Source organism: Ambystoma mexicanum, chromosome 3p, assembly GCF_040938575.1.
Source record: "Ambystoma mexicanum isolate Mex_15411 chromosome 3p, UKY_AmexF1_1, whole genome shotgun sequence".
NCBI lineage: Eukaryota > Metazoa > Chordata > Amphibia > Caudata > Ambystomatidae > Ambystoma > Ambystoma mexicanum.
In genome coordinates, this window is record NC_090925.1 from 279,343,072 (window position 1) to 279,369,851 (window position 26,780).

Here is a 26,780-nt window from a genome sequence, read left to right on the forward strand (position 1 = left end):
TTGATTAGCAAACAGACCCATTTGATTAGCAATTCTGTACTAATATTCTTAATGTCACAAGACTTTATTTGTACCCATGATATGAAATGAGCAACAATACAGCAGTTCTCCGTACTGCTGAAATAAGACATTAGTGAGAGGAGTCAGGCCTTGGCAATTCTTTAAATTTCAGCTAGACCTGCAGGTCGGGTAACTTAGTTTACCTCTTCAGCCTAAGAGAAATGCGCTCGACCCATAGGAACGGAGGACAACCAATTTAAAATGCGATTTCTGTCAAATGGTGCATCTTACTACAAACCCACTTTGTTTGGCACACTGCTTCCGCCCAGAGGCGCCAGCCATGCACAGCGCAACTTGTATTTGATATTTACTGCAAACAAAGTCAATGTTATATAAAAGTTTCAAACTCCTTTTGTAAATGCTACTCGCCCTTCATAAAATCTACTCTACTATGCGAGTGGGCGAAAAGACTTTGCGAGCCATAGATGAGTCTGTAAAATGTAAAAGGTTAGCTGTATGAATGGACATAAATAGATATGATAAAAAAAGGCTCTGAAAACTGTTTGGCCAGTTGTCTCCCACAGGTGGTAATATATAATACAATCATAAAGCAAAGGGATCTCTGGAGGCCAACTACAGTGTTTGGTATTGCAGTAGATCACTAGATGTACAGACTGGATGGAACTACTGATCACTAATTTGTATAAGCATCTAGTTTGCTTTGTGTACCATTATGTAAGAGGCAAGAAAGAGAACAAGCAGAGTGGATTGCGTAGCAGGCAGAAACTGGACAAACTAGGTGGAATACTGTAGTTTGTGCTCCTCTCACTTTCAGGGTACCCGATATAAAACAACAGGGTGATAATAAAGAATGTCGAGGAGTATGGGTTTGCTCATGGGTATAGCACCAGTTACAAGATGTATGCAACCTGCACGTTACAGAACAAGGGTTGTCATCAAAGGCATTTAATCATGTGAATTTTCTAAAGTGTTCTAACCTAAACATTACTGTAAAGCATGGAGATGATGCAGTGTTTTATAGTATCAATACTGTAATTATGCATTATGTAACCACTTACATTTTAGGAATGGAATTGCATGACTAGCTTTAAAAAAATATATAAAGTTGACATACATCTTTTTGCCAGACAGGATATAGAAAGCTTAATAAAAGTATCCTCCTGGATTGCAATTATCAGAAAAATAAATTCCTGCCTAGCACTCCTACACATGCCTTTGGCACTGAAGAGGGGAGGAGACTATTACTGCTGCATTTGTTCTCCATTAGCACTTGAAGTAAACATAGAAAAGAGGGTGAGGAGAGCACCGAGGGTAAGAGAGGAATGCAGGGCGAGCTGTGCTTTCATTGAAGAGGACAACTTAAATAGCTAACTTCGCTACACAAGTGTGTCCATTTGATTAGCAAACCTACAGAATTGCGTAGCAAATCGCTATGCGACACTGCTTATTTTATGCCTTGCAATTATTGTTCCCATTTTTAAAAAGGGGGACAGCTCTTTGGCATCCAATTACAGACCCATAGCCTTGCTGGATGCGCCAGGAAAGATTTTTGCGCGAGTAGTTCTTCATCAATTAAATGAGTGGACCTTAGCATTACTTCATTAGAGATCCATATCAGACAGGATTCGTTGTTGGCTTAGGTACGACCATCACCCTTACCATTCTTAATGCCATAAAATCAAAGACCATACTAGATAAACATCCACTCTACTTCGCCTTCGTGGATTTCCATGCGGCCTTTGACTCTGTATCCAGACGCATCCTGTCTGATAAATTGCATAAAGCGAACTGCCCATCCTCCTTAAATGAAATTATAGGTGCTTTTCACTATAATACCTCTATCCAGGTTAGATTGACCACTGAAGGCCTATTCGAACAACTATGAGCCTTAAACAAGGCTGTATTCTTGCATCTGCAATCTTTAATTTATTTTATTTACGACATCGGAAATGCCTTTCTGGATATCATCACCGATGCTCCAAAGCTTGGCTCTGAAGTGGTGTCTACACTCCTATACGCTGACGATTCGGTTTTAATATCCAAAACACCACTTGGACTACAAAATCTTTTGAATGCACTGGCTGGTTATATAGAATCCAATGAACTTACAATAAATGTACAGAAAACTAAGGTACTGGAATGTGTAAACAAACGCTCAGTATGGAGCAAACCCATGTGGACCATTAACCGTATGCGCCTAGAAGTAGTTAAACAGAATATGTGCTTGGGCATGGTCATCGATGTATAATAAATCACATTTACAGGCCTTGGTTTCCAAACATAAAAGTTCGGTCTCGCAAAGTAAAATGATCTTATCGAAATATGGTACATTTTCAGTATGTGCAATTGTTACATTCTACCTTCAGAAAACTACACCTGAATTGCTGTATGGCTTGGAAACAATAGAAGCCCAGTTCATACAATTCTTATTAAACTTGCAGGCAAATACTGGAGACAATTACTAGACTTACATACATGCATACCCAGCTGCCTAGTTAGATATGAGCTAGGTTTAATATCTTTGCATTGCAAGTACAGTGGCTATTTTGTGCCTTCTTTAGTAAGTTCCTTCTAGGAATTAATTCTTCCACCTTAGTTATATCGAATTGTATGCTTGTTTGAACCCATAATTTTCCCACCAAAAAAAGAACAAATCCTCAAGATTTTGCGGGTACCGATGTTACCAGAGATCTTTTAATATCAAATCCTGACAGAGCCAAAGCCAGACTCCATCTAGCTGATTTGGATAAACACACGAATACTATGTAATGAATATAAAGATTTAAAAAATAGCCCATTTCCAGACAAACGCCTACGCACTGTGGAGTCTTATCTTCTCAAATATCCATCCACTGTGTATAGGTCGGCAATATTGCGATTTCGTCTGAATCTCTGGCCTTACAGAGAAATTTTAGCAAGACGTGCCATCATCAAAAAAAGAAGATAACTTTTTTGTAGATTTTGTCAAAGAACTGAATACATAGAAACTTTAAAACACTTGCTAACCGAGTGCCCGGCCTTAACATCCCAGAGAATTAATATTTTCGCAGGCAACTCACTTACTTTGGCGAAATAGATGCTGATGTATGGCAAATTTTATTATCCACAAGCAACACTAGCATAAGAATAGCTACTATGAATTATTTGTTTGCAGTTTTAGCAGAAGTGTAATCTCTTGCATTAATAACTCTTTGATCTACTGTATATCACTAGCACTTGATCGTATGTAATTTCTTTTAAATGCTTAAATGTTGCTTCTATTGCACATTACTTTTATCTTATGTCATCTTATTTTATCTTATAACATTTCTCTCACATAATTTCTGAACTGAAGCATTTCATGAACAGAATAGAATATTATTGTTTTTTATTACTTTGTGGAAAATCGTATGTATTACTCTGAATTTGTATAGTGTTATTATTTTTGAGAATTCATGTATATTTGCTAATTTGAAACAAAAAATATTGAAAAGTTTTGATTCTTTTCAACTGTATCAATAAAAAAAGTAAAAATTCAATTGGCCCTTTTTTAGAATGTTTCATTAAATGATTTTCTTTTCCATGTTGTAGAACCATGGCGAGTCCACGAACAAGAAAAGTGCTGAAAGACGTGAGAGTGCAGGATGAGAATAATGTAAGTGTGTTCTGGGTATAAAAAATGTTCATTTATTAGTTATTGAAAAGCATTTTATTGGTAAAAGATGTAGATTGTGTATTTAAAAAAATAATTTTTGCGTCCTCTCTAATAGCAAGTTTGAGCTAGCAAGTATATAGTGAGAATCAACTCTCCAAAGTTGTAGGTGTTTGGTTGACACCAGAAAAAATGATATCTACGTATATACACACACATACACTTCATTGTTGCTGTGTATACATCACATCAAACAAAGGGCACTGCACTTGATGGAGCAGTCAAGAAATGCATATAAGAAGCAGTAAGTGTGGACGGCTGGTGGAGCAACCCTAGGGTGAAGCTATAATAAGCAAAACATTGGCATCCTGATCAACTGCTATGCCTAACTCTAAGTTGAGGGACCTCAACACACATTTGTAGTAATTATGTTGACGTGATTGAATGTTTATGATACTACCTCCCTTCCCCCTCCTCCCCAGTGTTTCCGACGTACACCAATATGCTCTCATATGGCACACACAGCCACAGACCTAAATTGACCCATACTCACTTGGAGTAAACTAATTTTCATAAGGTTGCAGAAACACTGAGGAGGTACTTTTTGTGACTGACCTGATCAGTCAAGGTGACAGGTGGAATGGGGACTCCTCAGTTCCCACAAATGGGGTGCAATGGCCTTGACCTAAAAGGTGGTGCTACGGTGGATTTAAAATGAAATGTTTTGTGTATGAATACTTTTGGTAATGTTGCATGCAAGGCATAAATGTAAGGATGAATATAAATATGAAGAATGTTGGAAAACCTTAACATTGCTGCAGTAAACTATTGTTTTAATGTCATTAAATAACATTACCAACCACAACATGGCTTTATCAGTGCAGCTTTCATAGTCTGTGACATAAGATAACATTATGTATTGGAATATTGTTTGGATCATATCCTGTTGAAAGCATTTCAGTGCAATAAATTGGCTGGCTAACGAGGATACATCTTTGTAGTCCATGAGACTGAGTAACTTAGTAGAATTTCGTATTTGAACATCTTGGTGTCGGGGAAAGAACCATTTACAGCTGACTCAAAACAGTGATTGCTCCATATTGGACGAGTGGGAATTTCTCTTGCGCGCACACGTATTAAAATCTTGCTCTCCATCCCACCACCCCCTCTATTGTAAGTGTCCAAGGATGGAAACGCATTAAAATATCCATTTTACACAAGAGTGTGATGAGTATTTTAGCATATTAATCCTCTTGCACTTACTTGCACAGAATAACACCTTTTGATTCTTCTCTTTATATTGCACTTATAATACTAGTTATTATCCTTTTGAATTCCTCTTAGAAAAGGTAAGTTTCCTATTCTTGATGATTCAGGTTGTATAATATTTTGAGATTGGTAATTCAGTTGTTGAGTTATAGTTTCACCAAATGTGTGGTGTTCCCAAGTTTATCATATGGAGCGTATTCCTAGGCATGCAATGCCCTTTCTTTTTTTCCTATTTCCAACTGCATTCTGCCTTCTCGACACAACAATCTCATCAGGTTTTCTCTACTCCATTTCATACTGTCGTTCACACGCTACTTTTTGATCTCACATTGGCTTCTCTAAGGCAGATCATTTAAGTCCCCCCCCCCCTTTCAATTGCACTTACTTGGTTTCTTTGGTTGGTCATACGTCTGCTCCTTGTCTTGTTCTCTATGGTGTACCACAAGGCTTTCTCCATGGCCCTTTACTTTGTTCTATATGCACATATTTTTTCTGGTCATTTCTACACAAAAGATTCCCAGATCTTTCTTCCCTTTTCTTATTTGCCTAATTCTCTTCACTCCACCCTCTCAGCGTGTCTTTCTGCTGTTTCATTTTATTTATTTATTTTTACATTTATTAAGTGCACAAAAAACCCTAAGGCATCAAGGTGCTGTTACAACCAGGTACTCATACATAATAGACAGGAGCTAAGGAAGAAAACACATAACTGATAGTGTAGTGTCCATGGCACTAAGTGAAGAGCCAAGTTTTGAGCTCTTTTCTGAAGGCCCGGTACGATTGTTCTGCCCTCCAGTGTGAAGGGAGACAGTTCCATTGAATAGTGGCTACGGAGGGGAAACTGGCACCTCTACTTCTGGCTCGCTTGGATTTAGGCAGGACCAGTCTGTCGACGTAAGCTCTTCTGATGGGTCTGTATGACTGGGCTTTTACAAATCCTTGGGCAAGGTACGGTGGGGCAGAGTTCGAGAAGCATGAGTGTGTGATTAAAAGTTTTAAAAATAATTATTTCTTTGATTGGCCAAGATCGCTTGTGCGATGGTGAGGCAGTCAGCTGGGGCCAAGAGTGGTATTGTAGTATTAATGAGCTTTGTCGTGTAGGCAGCTGATGTTGCGATGGAGTTCACCTGACGAGTCGGGGAGAGTGAGGAATTTAGGTAAACTCCTACGGTCTTAGCCCAGGTGCAGACTGGTATCTGGAGATTTAAATTTGCATATTGGAGGGAGGTTTTCTAAGACTGATGGTGGCCCGACCATCAATATCTCTGTTTGTTATTTAGACAAAGGTCATTAGTCGCCATCCAAGCCTGGATAGCAGAGTAGATAGAGTTAAGGTGATGGGAGTCGTCTAGGTGGTTGCCAGTGGGTGGTAGAATTTGCAGATCATCGGCATAGTTGGTGTAGGGGATGCTGATGAAGTCCAAGAGGTCAAATAGAGGTTAAGTAAATATGTTTTAGATTGTAAGTGGAAACACATGAACCTTGGGGCACTCTGCAGGAAATGGGGGAGGGGGGGTGAGGGCACAGGCAGTTTCTGAGAAGAACTCCTTTTATTGTTTTCCAGGAATGAGGCTACCCTGAACGTGGATTTGTCCAAAATGGTGGTTGCTTGAGGTGAGGTGGTGGCGTGGCAGAGAATATTGTGGTGAACCAGGTCGAAGGCAGCAGCGAAATCTAATGGGAGGAGGAGGGCTGGCATGCCTTAATCTCTGATGGACCTAAAAAATCAATTTGGTCATGTGACCTGGTCTGAAGCCCAGTTGGCATAGTACATGTATGTGGTTGGGATCTAGTTGGTGCTGGATTTGAACATAAGCAGCCCTGTCTTAAGTTCTTAAGCAGGAATGGGACTGTCGTGATCGGTCTGTAGTTGTTTCACATGGCTGGGTCAAGCAAGGTTTTTTTTTTTTTTTTTTTTAAAGAGGGGGAGCTCCCAAGTTGCTTTCAGGAAGGTGGGAAACTGTACTTGAGGAGAAGGAAGCATTGATGAAACTAGTGATGAATGGGATGAGCGTTTCTGCATACTCTGACAGCAAGCATAAGGAACTCATGGTGGCAACAGTAAAGACAGACACAAGTGACACAGTTCAAGGGTGTTTATTAAACTGTAAATGTAGGTGGGGGGGGTGCCTAACCTAAATGTAAGATGGGAGCAAGCTAAGGCCATCAAATGAAAAATAAGGCAGTCCTTGGGGCATCTTGTCAAAGTAAAAGGCCTATGCTTATAAAAAACAAAACTATTGCCAAATCCTTACAACTAATTACAGAAAGAGTGTGGGATAGGGTTTTCAATGAAGAAAGAAGTGTTCACAAATAACAAGTCAGGATGTGATTGCCAGGGGTCTCCCTTCCCCACATTTTGAGCATGGTACACAAGTGGATCTCCTGAGCACAGTACACGCTAAAGCTTTCCCAGCACGAGCCGACAGTTCCTTTCCAGCTATCACCTTCTTTGATGGTTAAGTCTCCTTTCAATGAAAAGTCTCCTGCCTTCGAGGGCCTGATATGTTCAACAAAACAAAATAGACTTTGGTTGATGGATCTCTCGGTCGGGCTCTGATCCAAATGCCAACAGGGACAATACTCCTTGTAATCATGAATCTTAATGTTTTTTCAGACAATTCAATGTGGACATCCCTCGATCAGGTTCACTCTTGTCAACACACTGTTCATGGGACTTAAGGCTTCGTCCCTTCTTGTTAGCATCCCTCTGCCGGGTTCACTCTTGCCAACTTGTCATTCGTATCTTTCTCATTCATTTGTCATGCAGGACTGCCTTCCCTTCCCACATCTGTTGGCCAAAGACTTTTGTTGTCTGTACAGAGGATTTTACAAGACCCCCGTATTACCACTTTGGCCCCCTTTCACAAGGCCTTCTGGTTACAGTATTTCTACCATCGGTTAATCGCCCACAGTTTACCTCACGAGCACCCACGTGGTGCCGGACTCCACTGTTACTAGTTTTCCCCCTTTTTCTCATCATAGCTCTTTAAGCCTTTCACAATACAAATTAGCTCTTTGCTACCTTTCGTTAAACACAGTTCGGTTTCATATCAACTCTCCCCTCGACTCACCGGCTGTGATGAACCGCTTGGCTTCCCTTCTCCTTGGAGTCAAGGTTGGGACCACAGAGACGAGCGTCTCTCCCTGGCTGGGCAATTGGCAGAGGAGGGTCTCGTGTACCGTTGACATCGGCTGCAACACATGCTGGCTGTTGTTGGCGATCTCATGATTCAATCTGCAGAGGTTTCACAGGCCTTACTCGGAAAGGGCAAGGTCACTTCTCTCCTTGTAACCCTCTTTCACCTCCTCCTCGAACTGCTGTGCTGAGTTAGCTCTCACGTCGTGCGGTCTGTCTTGCTTGACCTGTGTGCTTGTGCTCCAGCTTTTATCCCTGTGGGGAAGGGAAAGGGCCGTAGGGTGTGTGATTCTGGTCAATTGCCTGACTTTTTCTGATCCTTGTATCGGGACATGTCAGGTAAACGGCTTTGGTGTTAGTCTGTTGTCTTTCGTGTTGTGCCAATCGGAAAGGGGGCAGGGGGCAGTGTTTTGGAATATCCTACATGGTAGGATGGAGAAAACGAGTTGAAAGAAGGGGGGTACCGCGTCCCACCCGTCGGTCTCCCACTCCCCAAGGACCCCACCCTCCTCCCCCATCCAGGTGATCTCCCTCACTGGTCCACCTGGAGGAACTTGATCCAATAGCGATGGTCGTGTCCTGGCCACCTGAATAATGGATCTCCGGGAACTAGCTAGGGAGACACCTTCAGGTTTCTCTCACAGGGCAAATGTCTCCTTTACATCTTGAAGGTTTTAGACTTTTAAGGATGGTACCCACTTCGTTTTCTGATATCTGGTGGAAGCGCAAGGTGTCTTGGTTTAAGTGATCAGGTTGTGGCAGTGTGGGTGGCTGGGCTTTGATGGAGGTTTGTTTTGACTACAATTATTTTCCTTTTTTCGGAGGGCCTTTTGGATATTTGCACTGCAGGTTTCATATTTGAGAATGCCTGGGAGAGCTAGTGCTGGCATTTCCAATTGGGCAAATGTGTCAACTAAACTTTCTTGTGTCTTTTGGTAGGGGTCAGCTAGCACTTCTGAGTTATTTTCCCAGTGTACGAGGTGGTCTGTGTGGAGGTTGGCAAGGAGTGGAGTGATACTATCGCTGGAGATTGTACAGACACTTCTAGCCCAGGTGGGGGCGGGAGGGGGGGGCATCAGAGTGCCGGTTGGCCGATTGTACCGGGGTAATGGAATGTCAAAGCTCACGACAAAATGGTCAGACCAGGGACATGGACAATTCTGTGATGTTGACCATGCAGTTCAGGCCTCCCAGCCATTCCAAGGTGCAGCATTTGGCATGTGTGGACTTGTTGATACGGAGTGTGAAGCCTAATACCTTTAGCAGACTTGCTAGTGAGGAGGCAATGCAGTCTGTGGGGTCGTTCAGGCCCACGTTCTAATTGCCTAGGCGAATGACTTTGGATGTTGGTTTGTGGTTGCTTTAAGAAGGTGAGTTAGGTCATCCTCGAAGGAGCCTATGGGTCCTGGTGGTCTGTAAAGTAGGTTGAGGAGTATTGAGCTGGTATGGGAGGTGATGAGTTTGAGGGAGAGATGATTGCAGTTCCCTTCTAGTTTGGCTGGGCACGCTCTATTGAGATTATCTTTATGGATTAGAGTAACTCCGCCTCCCCTAGAATCCTGCCTGTCTGCTCTTAGTATGGTGAACCGAGGGGGGTGTCAAGGGATAATGCAGGGCCCGAGGCTGGATGTAACCAGGACTCAGTGATGGCTAGGAGTTCAAGTTACGTCAGATGATGAGGTCATGGATGACCAAGGCGTGGGCCGTAACTGATATTGCATTGATCAGGGCACCTTATAGGAGGGCGGTTGCGTGTCCAGGACGTTCGTAGTGGCCTGGAGCATCAATGATGATGTTAGCAGTGCCTTGGGGGGGGTTTGTTGGAGACAGGAGTGGGCTCTGATGGTACAAAATGTGGGTGGCTGGTGTAAGCTGTAGTGTGTGCTGGGATACGACTAGCTAGCCCTAGGTTTTTTCATGAGGTTGGGCTTTGTGTAGGTGGGATACTTGTGGGCTGACATGCAGAGTAGCTTCTTATTTCTTGATGTCAAGGATGGAGGGCATGTGGCTGAAGTGGCTGGGGGGTGGGGTGGCCCAAAGAGGGAATTTTGCACTGAGGCGGTGCGAGTGCTGGGTTCTTTACACGTTGTTCATGATCGTAGCTTTCGGATGAGCAGTGCGAAGTTCGGCATAAGGTTGCTCGCTTGTGTCAGCGTCGCGCTGTATGCTGATGCACTGGATGGGTTCTGGGGATCTGAAAGGCCTTGCGGCCGTTCTCCTCGCGGTAGGCTGAGAAGGCAAATGTTTCTGGCAGGGATAGGTGTTGCTAATTCTATGCAGCCGAGTGGGGTTTATTCGCTTAGGCGTAGCTGTAGTCACGGGAAAAGGCACAGTCTGGAGCAGTGCTGCCGGCATCGTGACTTTGGCGATGGGGTCAGCGGTTGACAGAGGACTATTCAACAGTTTAGCACAATTCAGTTTTGCGGCATTGTATTTCAGGGGCATATGCATGCTTACCTTGAGGCACACTGGGATATTGGGCTCTGCTTTACTTTTCGCACAGTGGCGGCGTGTTGGGTCCTCCTGCAGGGCACAACGGGGTAGGTTACAGGCTTACAGGCTTTCGGAATTGGTTGAGCGGTCGATGCAATACCTCGATCTCCATTGGCCTTGGGTCATGGCCTTCGGGAGCCGGCTTTGGTCGGTGCTGTGCATTACTGTAGTTTCTGACCAATAAACATTGCAGTTGTAGCATAGTGAAGACATTGAGTTTCTTGAGGTGCGGCCGGCGGCCATCTTCAAAGGGGAGGATTAGTCTACACGACGAGGTGAAGGTGCTTGCTCCTGCAAACCCTGTGGGCACTTAAGCTATCCATCCAGTCTTACCTTCGAGCCTGTACCCCGTGCGAGTGTCCCACACTTTACTAAAATTCTGGGTACTTCTGCTGTGCTCATGGCCATACTCCTGGGACGAACCTGAGGTGGTCCTTGTCGTCCTCGGACATCTCAATTTCCAGGTCCTTCACTGCAGTCGATGTTCACTTCAAACAGGGGCTGCAAAAATACATCTTAACCCTTATAAAAACTGAATTTCTCCTCTTTTCTGCTTTCTTCCAACCCACAGTCTTAGTCTCCTGTCCATCCTTGGCACACAATCTTGCCATTACTTTTGACTTCACGTTTTCTCTAAGCATCTCTACTAGTGCCTGTATTTACCACCTTTAAAATATTTGTTGCATACAGCCCATTTATCTTTTCACACCGCTGAACTTTATCTCCTGCTCTATTGTTTCTCGACTTGAGTGGGCCTCTACTCTTCCCATCTTACCCCTCTTTGTCTCTTACTTTTCTCTTTCCTCTATATTGTCTTCAAATGTGATCATGGTCAAGCCCAATAAACAAATAGAACCCTACATGGGCTGCCGGACCTCAACCAAAGGCCCATAACGTTTGTCACATAAAGTTCAGGTTTCAGTTCTTACTTACGGGACAGTGAGATAGTGTGTGTGTGTGGTCGTGTCGGCATATTGGGGTGGAATTAGACCATCAATAGTTGGGTGACGTGCTTGGCTACAATACTATCTTTGACACACATTGAGAGTCTGGTGGACTCTTTAGTTTTGTTCATCTGTTGTCATGTGTTCTAACTGTGATATGTTTCACTACTTATTTTGTTAATATGTAAATACTGGCCTCAGGCCCTGAGTTTTACAAACACTAATTCACTCTACTCCCTGCTCCTAATATATATTCCTACTCCTACCTGTAAACATCTTTCAATATAACTTTGGATGGCCTATGCTCTGTTACTACAGAATCTGTCAGTCATTTCTGTTCTAAAGCACACCCTGCTCTTACATTAATACAAATCCTATTATTTTATGTTCGCCGGTTCATGACTCTCTTAAAGAATATACATTTTTTATTATAGTTGGTCTGAAAAGGCACTGTATCCTCATCCATTTCAGTTGACTGTTTTTTGTTGACACGTCATATTGTGCGAGTCCTATTTTACTACATGTGATTATAGTTAAGTATGGTGACGTTATACTCCAATGAATGAATGAATGAATGATCTATCATCATGGTCCATTTTCAGACCACATATTTATTTTATTGCCTCAGTTTGTCGTAAGTGTTATTGCCTCCTTGTGGTTGTCCTGTTACGCCTTGTGGCCCACTCTACTGCTACAATGCAAGATTCTCATTTTTGAACACCCGAATCTACTCTACTCTGATCTGCTATATTATTGAGGCCTGATTGTACTACAGATGTTCCACAGACAAAATCCATGCTATATACAATGTATGCTGTTTAGCAGTTAATACATTCAAGTGTGGGTTGCAGAAATCGACATTGGAATTCATAGAGCAGGAGCTGGAAGGTGCTCCTGGGTGTCTGGGGTTTCTCATCGTGACCCAGGAGCTATCTGACTACACATAGTTAATATTGCATCTAATTTGGAAAAGTACATCTGACTGTGTATGTTTACTAATGAACTTTTTATGCAAATTCTCAGACAGTTAAAATTGCGATATGTGTATTTGTGTTCACTAGTTGGCTTGGAAAGCCAAAAGTAGCTCCTGGCAGCTGTTTGTATCAAGTTAACCAGTCTCTCTTCTGAGGCCTAAGCAGGAGCTAAATGGCTCCCGGCAATTTCAAACCCTTGGTTTGTGCTCTCTTTTCGAGTGTGTGTGTATGTGTATATATATATATATATATATATATATATATATATATATATCTTGTTGTAACTGACGTTTCCGCAAGTAGGTGGAGGAGCACTCCTAAATTCACAGTGCAGTCGCTGATAAAAGCACACCAACCAGAGAGTAAATTTCTTCAATCTTTATTTCCAACTGGTTAAAGGAATCCTGGCATATCCATGTGGAAAGAATGCAGAATTCAACATCAGCCACGCACGTTGTGGCTCTCCCAAGAGTGAATGGCATAAAAAGTCTACGCGTTTCGCAGTCCACTGACCGCTTGTTCACAACTAGTGTTCCACCCACAGTGAAGAGTTGAAATACCCCATGTGACATAAGCATGAACATAGAAGAAGGACTGATCTAATGATCTGTTGGAAACCGTGTCGGCCATTTTAGCACAAGTGTTTTGCATCGGATTTGGTATCAACCTTAAGTTGGCTTCATTTGCAAACTGTAATAGATAATCAACACAGTATATCTGTAAAGTGCATAGTGCTCAGAACGTTAGTATGTTCTCAATCAATATATTGTACAATCAACAATTTAAGATATATTCCACAATAAACGAATACAACTAAAATGCATAGTGCTGGTCGCTTGGGTACGAGGTCATCAGTTATAATGCATATACCTCGTATCTGTGTCGATATATTTGATCCAAACCTCAGATGACCTCCAACATACATGCTCCTATGGTGTAGAATTCGCTGGTTTAAAGTGCAATGTGCTAGCAGCAACATGTAAAGTGCTATATGACAAATGCTATATGACCAAAATTAGCTGGTTAAAGTGCAATGTGCTAGCAGCAGCATGTAAGGTGCTATAAGACCGAGCCGTCTAAAGTAAAGTGCAAATGCCTCTGATGTTAATCCAAGATATATAGAGTCCTTAAGGGGTATATATATCAAACCCGTTGGTCGCTAAATTCAAATCCACATACATACATGTCACATTCAATAAAAACCCCTACAAATATTAATTGTGACTGGGAATCACCAAACCTATCAAAACCCAAGTGATTAAAAGATTGTACACAGTATTCATAATCGTATCAGTATCATGGAGGGGGGAGAGGGGAAAGGGGAAGGAAGATAGGGACAAGGAAGTGGCAGCAGACAAAAGGGGTCACCCATGACTAAAACAGGGATTTGGCAGTCCGTTATTTAGCCAGCAATCCTTTCGTATTAACACCATCTAAGTTATCTTAGTGCTGACGGGAATTGTTACAGAATTGGGAACACATATGTCATGGTTTACCACCGTGGTTGCACACCAGAACAGAAATATATATCAGCCCAGGAATGTATATAGCTCCTTGTCTGTATTATGTCCTTTTGGTATTTTGCTTTCGTAATCTACAATGCAGCATGTTTCCTTTTGTCGTAGGTTTTTCTCTCTGTTGCCTCCTCTGGGATTAATTTTAATGTGATGTATCCCGAAGAAATGGAAACTGTCCAACTTAGCCTCATGACAGTCACTAAAATGTTTGGCCATGGGATAATTTGGATCTTGATGTTGGATTGCCCGCACATGTTGCTGAATCCGAACTTTCAATTTGCATTTTGTACTTCCAATGTACCATTTTTTGCATGCGCATGCTAGCACATACACCACAAACTCTGATTCGCATGTGATCTTCTCCTGTATTTTGATTATATTTCCTAATACCGGGTGTTTATAAAATACGCAGTTTCTAGCGTACTTGCAAATGCTGCATCTAGTGCATTTTCGGAAGCCTGGTTGTGTTGTTTGAAGCCATGTTTCTTTCTTTGGCAGCCCATCATCTTCCATAAAGCTTTGTACCAGGTTGTCCTTCAGAGAGCGATTTCGTCTATAACTGATTTCTGGATTTCTTTTCAAATTTGCTGCCAGATCTTTGTCTGCCAGCAAAATCCTCCAGTGTCTACGGAATATCCGTTTTATTTCCATTGTATCATTATCGAAAGTTAGGATCATTCTTGTCGTTTCTTTCTCATTTGTTGGTTTCACTGGCACGAAAGATCTTGTAAGTAATTCAGATCTATTGAGTTCTCTTGCTTTCAAATAAGCCTTCTCAATTGTTTTTTTAGGATAAGATTGTTCTTGGAAGCCGTTTGCTGCATTTTTGCTATCCGCATCGTATGCCTCTAAGGTGGAGCTGTTCCTTCTTATTCTTATAAACTCCCCCTACGGGATGCTCCAAACCAGATTTTTTGAATGTCCACTTGTTGCATGTAGTGGTGTATTGCTACCTGTGGGTTTACGGTGCAGCTCAGTTGTTATGATATTGTCCACGATTTTTACATTTATATCCAGGAAGGTGAGTGAGGTGCGACTGTGTGTTTCTTTGAACTTAAGATTGTGATCGTTCTTGTTGAGGGTTTTTACAAAATCTACCCAGGCTTCCTCAGACCCCTTCCAAATTATGAATAGGTCATCAATATACCTTAACCATAATACTACATCTTCCGTGAATGTTTGATTTTCATTCGACCATACATCAGTTGCTTCCCAAGCCCCCATTGTTAGGTTCGCATACGAGGGGGCGAATGTTGTACCCATTGCGGTGCCTTGTATCTGTCTAAAATATTCATTATTGAATAAAAAAACATTGTTTGTAAGACACAGATTTATCATCTCGAGGATCATTAGTGTGTGCTCTAGATAATTCATCGATCTGGTGTTCAGGAAACTAGCGCATGCCTTAGTGCCATAATCATGGCCTATGCATGTGTAAAGAGAAACGACATCCATGGTGGCTAACATGTAGTCAGTATCCCATGGTATGTTTTCAATGCGTAGAAGAAAGTCCGTTGTATCTCTAAGGTATGATGGAAGGGATGACACAAATGGGAAGAGAGTCTCGTCTATATACTTCGACATGTTTTCGAGAGTAGAGCCCACAGAGGAGACTATGGGTCTGCCTGGAGGTTTTCTCATATCCTTATGTACTTTCGGAAGGAAGTATATTGTAGGAATTATCGCATTAGGAGTTGCGAGGAACTTATAATCATCATCAGTGAGGATGCCCTTTTCTATCCATTTTTTGAGGAAATCATCAACCGTCTTGTTCAATATTTGACTTGGATTACTTGGCAATTTCTCGTAACAGTTTTTGTCATTTAACTGCTTGTATGCTTCCCTGATATAGTCTTTCTTATCCATCAGAACAATATTTTGTCCCTTGTCCGATGGTTTTATGATGCATGTTTCGAGGGCCTGTAGTTCACTAATTGCCACTCTGTCCGCAGCTGAAAGGTTATCTTTATATCTCGATCTTTTTTTCTTCCTGAATTGTTTGAGGTCTTCAATTACTAGGGTCTGAAATGCCTCAATGTGATTGCCTAGATTGTTGATAGGATTGAACTTGGACTTCTGTTTTAGCCCGCTCTTTTTTGTCCAATCTGTTCTTATATTCAGTTCTTCCAAGTTTATTGTTATCACTTCTGGATTAGTGTCAGGCTCTGCTTCTTTGTCTTTTCCAAGATCAACTAAGTTTGCCAGTGCCTCGATGTCATTGATGGTCAGTTCAGTTTTGCCACTTTCCTTCGGTGTCCTCCTTGTTATGTTCTGGTTGAGTGCGAAGAATTTTTTGAGCCGCAATTTTCGTATGAAGTGGTCGAAGTCAATGCGAGTTTCGACATAGTTGAAATAAGCGGTGGGGCAGAAATTCAGACCTAGACGCAGGACTTTTTCTTGTTGTGCAGTCAAAATATGTTTGGATAAATTGATAACCTTTTATATATATATATATATATATATATATATATATATATATATATAGCACTTTATTTTATTCTCACTCAGAGAATAATACTGAAGGCTGCTAAATGCACGCTGCACCTTACTCATTAGGAGTTGTACTCCGTGGCTGCTGATTGCACATAGCACTTTAACAACATTTTGTTGTATATGGCATATTTTGCACTGTTAGTCTAAATAGACATTTGTACTAGAACAAGTAATTGAAATACACATGAGTCTTAAAATGAAAAGTCTAAGTGCATTTTGCACTAAATTTCAAATACTGTATTATTCATATCAATAGACATCTGATATGCAGTGATTCTTACTTTGCAATATGCCTTTGCCTACTACTCAGAATGTTCGATTTCACAGCATGCTTAGTTTCGTTTTGTTATGCGATTAGGTGTAGCTCCGCTCTTGAACCCATTCAAAGATGGCAGACTTGTGTAACAGACTCATAGGAAATGTGCTAGACTCTACACTAAAATCATAGAGTTCAAATCTGTATAAATAGTCTTTCCTTTGTGTTTCTCGCCCTTAACGTGAGCAAGCGGTTTGTTACCGCGAAACACGTCGTTTTCGTGCTGTTTTTCCTTTCTGTCCTAGACATTTAATGAATTAAAGTACATTTGTTGGCTGACTAGAATGGTTTGCTGCCTCAGTGTTTTGTCGTGATTCCTGTATGCAAGACCGCTTCCTGGAGTACCTTCCGCTTTCCCTGCACTTCTGTACAGGGTCTACCACATATATAGGTCTTGGTTTAAACCTGAAGCAAATGGTGTGTGTGTGTATATATGTGTGTGTGTGTATGTATATATATATATATATATATATATATATATATATATATATTCAGTGAAAAAACTTTGTTAAAGGGACGTTATGGTTCAAAGTAAAACCGAAAAACCCCTGAAATTTGGCAGTTATGGTAACCTAAGCAACCATAACTCGCGCCACCGTGCACTGCTAACACTAACACCCAGGACATCAAAGATGACATCACAAATGTCATTGATGGCATCACTGATGACATCACATGTGCATTTACTTTTCATAAAAACTCTGTACAAGGGATTCTTATAATGCTGACCAAAAACTGCCAAGGATCATTGGGATAAATATCATGAGCTAATTAGTGCATTAAGCAATGCATTGATATAGATAGCATTCTATTATGAAGTTCTATCCAGTATACTAAGCTACTCATGCAGAAACATAGGCAGTGTGTGCAGCATACATGATGAAGGTGCCATATTCATAATCTTGCCATGTTGAATACTGAAATAACTGCTTTCTTATTAGAGTTTTGCGTACTGTGAAACATGTAATAAGTAGATAATAAAACCCACTTAATACATAATTATTACAGACAAAACACAAAGAGACAACAACACATACAAATATTAGTATATACAGGGACAGTGAAGTAAACAAAAGAGCAGAAATAGTAGCAGAAAGAGTTCATAACCTAACTGATTGTCTTTATGCAGAGAAACTATTGCTCTGTTTCAAAGCTGCTACTTACCATATGTATGTGTATCACATGATGTGACTGCACCCAAAAGAAAGGAGAGTGAGTATAATGTATACAAATATGAGCATATACAGGGAAGGTAGAGTAATAAAAATAAAACTATGAGAAGTGCCGATAACCCTAATGATTATCTTCATGCACAGAAAGGATTGCTCTCTTTCAAGCCTGTGTCTTCCGCTATGTATATGTTTCATATGATGTGACTTGACCCTAAGTCTACAAATATAGTACCTTTTCAATTTTTACTTCCTGACTGTTACTGAAGAAAACTATGTGGCTTCGATATGTCAGTAAAGGATAAAAAGGGAGAGCCAGCCATGTGATGTCATCAGTGATGTCATCAATGACATTTGTGATGTCATCTTTGATGTCCTGGGTGTTAGTGTTAGCAGTGCATGGTGGCGCGAGTTATGGTTGCTTATGTTACCATAACTGCCGAATTTCAGGTGTTTTTCGGTTTTACTTTGAACCATAACGTCCCTTTAACAAAGTTTTTTTCACTGTATTTCATAGGTTTTTAGTAGCACAACTTAACCATAATATCCCTGACTTCAAATACATATAACATAGAACATACTAACCCCCTCGTAGTGATTTTCATGTCCGCGGACTACCGCCATGTCTGCGGACATATCGAAAATCTGAGCGTGGTGAATGTAAATTTAAAGTGTGCCCCATTTCCCCTTTGAAGTTGGCTCTGAAAAGAGCTGTTTTTTTTTTGTTTTTTTACAGATGCTTGACAGACACCTGTTGTTTTGTATTTTTTTTTCTTGTTTTTTTTTTCTTACTTTACTCCTAAAATCTTCACATAACTTTCTCCAAAGCAACCCTTACATTCCAAAATAGAAAGGCATTTCCCGTTAAAGATAAAGAAATGCCATCTTCTTTAAAATTAACAGCATTACTGGCATCAATATTCTCATTATTACAGAAGAACATACCAGCTCTAAGCATGAAGGCACACATGCCTCGGTTGATGACACGCCTAGCATTGTTTTGCTGAGGGCAAAAAAAGGAACTATTGTCCCATATTGCCCTATGTAGTAATCCAGAAAAAATGACTTTCGCATTTGGAAGGATCTTCATTACGGTTTGAACCAAGCGTTCCAAATCAGCCAACAAAGTAGGGGCACTGACGTTGCCCAAATGGAAAGCACCATAGTGCAAAACTACCACATGCGGACTGTTCATCGTGGCCATATCCTCACAAACTTGTACAATTCCCTGTACATTGCAATCAGGCACAGTGCTCCACACCACCTCCACTCCTTTCACATCAAAGTTCTTTGCAACATGCCTGCATTGAGCATACTGCTGTAAACCATGCACAAACCTATTTCCGAGCACCAACACCCTGACTTTCTCCACTACTGCCATCTTCACTACACACAGTCTCTTTCAACACAAATCCACAACCTCGACATCTGATTGGCTGATCCGTACAGTCTTCTTTCCATGTTGGATTTCCTGGAAAAACCCGGATGTAGCACGCCCTGTCAACGAACAGCCGCGGTGTCCGCGGACGGCGTCCACTTTACTCTCTGTGCCATTCCCTCATTGCATACAGCTAAGCAATCACACAATAAGAAAAACGTCCTTTGAACACCCCCATTTTGTGAATTTTCGAACATTTGAGGACAATTATCATTTAATTATTCAACATATTAACATTACAAATATTATACTTTCATCTTGTACTCTGCACACAATGCTATGTTTCTCCATTAGTAGCTCAGTATACTAGATAGAATCCCATAATACAATGCTATTTATATCAATGCATCGTTCAAAGCACTAATAACGGTATATTTATTGCAATATCCTTGACACTTTTTTCGCAACATTATAATAAAAATCCCTAGTACACAAATTCCATGAAAAGTACATACACATGTGATGTCATCAGTGATTTCATCAATGACATTTGCGATGTCATCTTTGATGTCCTGGGTGTTAGTCTTAGCAGTGCACGGTGGTGGCGCCAGTTATTTTTCATAGCTCACCATAACTTGCGATTTTCAGGGGTCTTTCGGCTGTACTTAGAACCATAACGTCCCTTAAACAAACTTTTTTTAATATCACGCAAACAATATACAAACATGGCGTGCAAAAACCAACTTCTCACAGATGGCTTTACACAGAATGTTGCAAAGTAAGAATTTATGCTCGTTCACAGTGAAGGTCAGCTGCTTCCATTTTTTTCTTGGGCCCCGGAGAGGCTCACGAAGCGGACTATAAGGTTGTATTGTGTTTTGACCTTGACAGACAGAGATTGTGATGAAAGACTTCTCTTAAAGGAGTGTTTCTAAAATGTAAGAGAAGAGAAGGATGACATTTCTGAAACGAAACCACTTTTATATATTATATCACTATGCGAAAGATCGTTCACACACGCAGAGTCATATTTTGGGACTGCACTACTCGTAGACAATGGAAATTGCAATTGTACTGTAATTAACTCTTTAGATTATTTTATACCAAATATAATTACAATAGCGTAGCATTAAAGACCGCTCAAGTTGAACTTGTTCGTTGAAAGTTGCATGATGTTTTCTACCGCGCACTATCACCGCCGAATTGATCCCCTGTCGTTTAGAGGGCTCTGAAAAAGGCAGACGACACAGGGTGGGTTGATAGAAATAATTTAACCGGTCTATAGGCGGTCAAGCGCTCTACTCACTGTGCCACTTCACTGTAGCCTGTCAAGTGGCACAGCGAGTACAACGCTCGCTTTGACATCCGTGCACACCTTGCTAACGCAAGTTCGAATCCTGGCAAGGCCAAACTCAGCCTTTCATCCTTCCGTGGTCGATAAGTGAGCACCACACACCGTGGTTAATAATAAGCACCGCTTAGATACCTCACGGTTCTTAGCGCTATATGAATGGGAAAATATTATTTTATTATTAACATACTCTGTTGCACTATCTTCGATGGCAAATAGTTTCACGGCCTAATAAATAAAATGATGATTTTTAATGAAGATTTGCTGGTGAGACTAATTTGTTTTTTAAAACCGGTATGTGGCCCCATTTTGCCTATGTCACGATTTACAGACTCCAGCGGATGGGGTCTTCAAATGCCAGGTGCAGGTCCAAATATGCAACTTCATGACCCTCACCATTTTATGGGACAATCGCCAAGGACCAGCTACAAACAACATACCAACCAATAGGGTGGTCTAATGGTTCGTTGTTGGAGGAACCTTCCGATTATCAGAGCAACCATTTACTGCTTTTATCATAAACCAACAGCCTATCTACTGCAAAGGAACAATGCGTGGCTCAAAATAAACTTTTGCTGATCGACAGCAGAGACAATAGCAAATCGCTGAATATTCACTAAACATTTCATGTGAAATAAATGTACTTTACCAAATGTACAATCCTGCTGTTTACTTTTAAACCACAGTTTCATATTCCGAATTGTGGCGCACTGAGTTGTAAGCTGATCTAACACCCTCTGTACCGCAAAGAACATCGCGTGCCTCAACATGAACTTTTGCGGATCGACAACAAAGACAAATGCAAATTGCTGAATATTCTCTAAACATTTGATGTCAAATAAATGTACTTTACAAAATTTACAATCTTGCTGTTTGCTTTTAAATCACTGTTTCATATTCCGATTTGTGGCGCGCTGTGTTGTGACATAATGTGTTGTCTTCCGGGTTCTGTGTAAAGTCACTTAGGACTGCAGAGGACTGGGCGCGTTTGATGACGCACCCTGTAACGTCACGGAGAGAGGCAGGGAATTTGAATGCTTTGATAATATCAGGCTTAGTGGCGGGAGATATGATTTAGTGTCACAAAAGCAAGTCAGCCAGGTCAATAGCGCTATTCATAGGATTATCACATAATGTCGGCGCACACCAGCCGGATTTATCGGTTGACGCCCATAGGAAATTGTACTATTAGCGGACAAAAGGAGTGGTCTTAAAACACTTTCACCCTGACAACGAACAATACAAACAACGTTCTCAGAACACCCCCATTTTGTGTAATTGCAACCATTTCGGGACACCGCGAGTGTTCTTAGAACACATTCAACTAGACAGATTACAATACGGACAGCGTCCTGAGGACACCCCCAGTTTGTGTATTTACGAACAATTAAGTACACTGCGAGTGTTCATAGCTCATTTTTACCTTCCTTGCGAACAAAAATGACACATACTCCGTTAGTTTATTTACAAAATGTCAGAACAGCCGTGTTCTCCGTGGACAAATCGAACACAACAAAAACGTCTAGCACATAAAAAAAAAAACATTGAACCTATCTCATACTCCCCCCACCCTCCCCAAACACTCTTACACACCAACACACGGCACCAAATACAATTCTTTTTATCCACGTTTCACCGCGCTGTACGCGATAGACGGCGAATAGAAGATGGCGGGCGCCACAGAAAATCTGACGCCCTCCACGCCCCTCGCCGTCCAATCAGTGAACACGTCGCATGTCCGCGGACATGACGCAAGGCCATGGGCCAATCGGGGTGCTGTCCGCGCAGCGAACAGGGAAGTCTGTCCGCGAAGCGAACACAGATATCACAAATTTTTTTGCCTTACGTTTTGCTCATTTTATAAAAAACTACTGGACGGATTTACACCAAATTTGCAAAAGCACGCTTTCGGGACCTCCTGCCGCAAATATGGTGTAAATCCGTCCAGCGGTTTGGCCTGTGGCCGTGCGCAAAGTTTTTTCCCAGTCAGTCTATGGGAAAAAAAAAGTTTTGGGACCCCCCCAATAACTTTGCCCCCCCCCCCTGGATGAATCCTCACCAAACTTTTTTTCCAAAGTTTGGTGAGGATCCGTCCAGGGAGAGCGAAGTTATAAGCCGCCCAAAAAGTGCTCTTCCTATGGAAACAGCAACTTAACCATAACTACATGTAAAAAAAAAAAAAATATATATATATATATATAGCGCTTCAGGTTTAAACCAAGACCTATGGATATTGGGCTACTTGTTGCGTAGCACGCTATGGCAGCTTTTATTTGATATTTGTTCCCCTCCTATGTTATTGTAGGTTTTGGAGTTATATCCTCCACCAAATGTTTATCTTACAGTATCTTCCATTGCGTCGAATGATAGTGTAAAGATCTGCGTTTCTACTATATGCTCTGATCATTCTGATGGGAATCTTTTACTTTATACTTCAGTTAGCTCTGAAGAGGGGTTTTGTTTGGTTTCACATTTGTACATATATACAGTAACTATTGTAAGTTCCAAGTTGGCCTCACATTCACCTTAGTATGTATCAGTCAGTGTAGCTTCTTATTTGGATGTGTTTGCCATATGGTATTTACTAGCGTATGTTTTGGGTGTGCACTGGTTGCATTTAGCATTGCATTTGTAGCTGTGTCTTTTATACAGTTTTATTCTAAATATAGGTAGTAATGTCCAAGAAATACTTTCTCAGTATTCCAGCTGAGTGGCAGCTGTAGGTTGTCTGCGTTTTCTTTGAGAGAGTTCACATGTTCTGCAATTTATTTGTCCATATGATGCCATCTAAGCAACGCTTCCAAAAGACAGCATCTCTGCCTCAATAATTAGGTGCATGTTATTGCCATAAACAAATTTGCACATGGAGGGGCACCTTTTGCTCTCATTGAGTTCTTGTCAGTTAAAGGTACATCCGATCATTAACTAGACCGCAATTCTTAATTCTTTCAACCAACAGTTGGTTATTGATTTTGTTCATCTGTATTTGGGTAGATGGTTTACTACGTCCATTCCAAGATTATGTCTGATGCAAGTATAAACTGATGCACGTATAGAGACTAACCACATTTAGAGTTGCCCAATATATAGTTAGGATCTCACATGATGATGATAGGTTTGCCTTATATCAGTTTTGTCATTAATGTATGTTCGTAATTCTTTGACTTTTTGAGCAAGAAAGAAGTCAAAATATTCAGAAATAATTTTGGTGATGGAGGCATTGCCATTAATTATTCTGCATTGGTCACATGGTCACATGAGATCCCTTTTAAATCTAGAACTGCTATTATGGGTTGCTGTAGAGTTGGGTATTTATTCACATCTTTCGTAAGTAGTCCCTGTGATATGTCTTATGTTCATGTTTGTCCTGTAACATAGTTTCTCCAGCATTGGCTCTTTCATGGATTCACATGCTTAGAATATTCCCCGTCGTCAGGCTGGGAATCCCCGGTACATTATATAGACCCTTTCCCGTAGGAAAACTTTTTCGACGCTATGCGTCCTATCCACCTCGTTTTGTATCATGCGTGCCCGCGCCGTCAGGACGCCATGATATAAATACAGGACCCGCCCCCGCGCTCCCTCAGATTTCAACCGTCTTTCAAAGTAGTGGGATCCTCGCGGTTACTGCTAGTCGAAATTAGGTTGTATTTTCGCTTCGGCGACGTTACATTCTGGAAAAAATATGTCCGGAAAAGCTTTATTTCGTCCTTGTGCGACATGTGGACTCAAAGTCTATGAAGGTGATGCCCACATGGATTGTATCTACTGTCTCCACCCGCACCACACGGCGGATACATGTGAGATATGCCAGGGTTTCTCCCAAAAAACCCTTAAAGACCGAAAAAGGAGGTTGGTCGACTGGCTTAACGACGGAGCGGGTGCCTATCCGGCATCAGAAGTTGGCTCCACGGCCTCCAGGAGCAAGTCGGAACCTCCCTCGAAGAAGGTGCGGCCTGTCGAAAAACGCCCAGCGGACAAGCAGACGGAGAAGCATGCTGGATCTTCCTCATCACACAAAAAGTCCTCCTCCTCCTCATCCTCTAAAACGGAGAGGAAAGCGGCATCAAAATCCGCCTCAGGGGACCATCCTAGGTCTTCCGTGAGTCGAGACTCTTCAGCAGGGAAGTCGGCAACGAAATCAGCTTCGAAGTCTAAAGGCTCGGTGCCGGCTACTTGCTCGTCGACCCCGGTGTCGCTGACGATGCCTATTACTATTCCAGCAGCAGCGGTGGGGATTCCTTCGTCGACGGTGACTCAATCTATGGCCTGGCAGCCAGAGGTCTGTGACCCGGCCCCCCCTGAGGTCCTACTGCAGCCAGACACGGCCTTGTCGGTGTCGTCGGTGGACGGAGAATGCATGGTTATGCAGCCGTCGGACTTGGGACCCAACATGGAATTCGGATGTAGAGGTAGATTCTACGAGGAGCCAGGCACAACCATCTCCTCCGGATGATGTGGGAGCCTTCCATGCAATGATGGGAAAGGCGTGTTCCGAGTTCGGCCTAATTCCTAAGGAGCAAAAGAAAGACTGTTTTCTTTTTGATCACATGGGTCAAAGGAGGAAATCGGTATTTGCCATCCCAATCCTGGACCACGTGTGGCAAGAAGGCCTCAAGACGATGCGTCATCCGTTCTCGGAACCGGCTATTAAGGGGCGTACTGAGAAAAAGTTTAAAGCTCCGGAGTCCACTCCAAAATGTCTGACATCACAGCCTCTGTCAGACTCTGTGGTATCGGCGGCAGCGGCTAGGAAGGCCAGAGTACAGCAAAAATGTTCAACCCCACCAGAAAGCGAGGCCAGGAGGCAGGACGCCTTTGGAAAAAAGGTGCTCTCAGTCGGCGCCACGACGGTAAGAGCAGCCAACTCCTTGGCGATTGTATCACGATACGATAGGGAGATGTGGCATAAAATAGCCCCTATCCTAGAACATTTGCCGGAAGAACATCGAAAAGCAGCCATGTTGCTAGTACGAGATGGTGAGGAGGCCTCGAACCACGCTATTAATATTGCGGTGGACCTAGCAGAGGCTGGTTTCAAACAAATCAATCATGGCGTAGTACTGCGTCGACAAGCGTGGCTCAAATGTACTACTTTCAGACCTGAAGTCCAGTACAAAGTCCTAGACATGCCATGCGAAGGAGAACATCTGTTTGGAGACAAGGTAGATGAAGCCTTGAAGGGGATGAAAGAAGACACGGATACCGCTAGGTCTCTCGGCGCCCTCCAGACAGGTAGAAGTTTTCGCTCTTTTCGCCCCTTCAGGGGTGCTTCCGGAAACTCCCGCTTTGGAGCCTCTAGGGACTGTGGATTTAACAGGCCCTCATACTCCTCACAAGGTTACAGACGTGCATCCCAGTAGGCACGTAGAGGCAGAGATTATCAAGCCTCCAGACGACGCGGCTCGGGTCCCTCGTCGACGAAGGGCAAGCAAACCAGCAACCAATGACTGCCTTCGGAACGTCCTGGGGGGTCGAGTCTCTCATCATATCGACCAATGGAAATGCATCACCACAGATCGATGGGTTCTGGACACGATTCGCCTGGGTCATGCGCTGCAATTCAAAAACAAGCCACCAAGTCTTCCGCCAGTGTTTTCGGCCCAGCCCCACCTTCGAGTTCTAAGACAAGAGGTGGCGCTTATGCTGCAAAAAGGAGCGGTAGAACGGGTTCCTGTGGCACAGGAAGGACAAGGGGTTTATTCCCGGTTCTTCGTTGTCAAGAAGCCAAATGGAAAATGGAGGCCCATTCTCGACCTGAGGGTACTCAACAAATGGCTAAAGAGCTCAAAATTCAAAATGCTAAAGCTCCAGGAGGTTATCAGGTCAGTGCAACCCATGGATTATCTGTCGTCGCTAGACCTTCAGGACGCATATTTTCATATCCCAATACGTCCACGACACAGGAGATATTTAGGATTCGTCGTCGGGCGAAAGCATTTTCAGTTCAAGGTCCTCCCGTTCGGTCTCAAGTCCTCCCCCAGGACGTTCACCAAGTGTTTGGCCCCTATAGCGGCCCATTTAAGGAAGGACGGTCACCATGTCTATCCCTATCTAGACGACTGGCTGGTCAGAGGTTCGTCCA

The 26,780-nt window shown here is 42.3% G+C and overlaps 1 protein-coding gene across 12 annotated transcripts in view; it reads left to right on the forward strand.

Annotated features, from left to right (window-relative positions):
* ARFGAP1 (ARF GTPase activating protein 1) overlaps positions 1-26,780 on the forward strand; it is a 369,057-nt gene that overhangs the window by 40,149 nt on the left and 302,128 nt on the right. For all 12 annotated transcript variants that reach the window (XM_069650786.1, XM_069650787.1, XM_069650788.1 and 9 more), the window contains exon 2: positions 3,592-3,655. In XM_069650786.1, coding sequence (XP_069506887.1) covers positions 3,596-3,655 — 60 coding nt within the window. In that variant the 5' untranslated portion in view covers positions 3,592-3,595. The remainder of the gene's footprint in view (positions 1-3,591; positions 3,656-26,780) is intronic.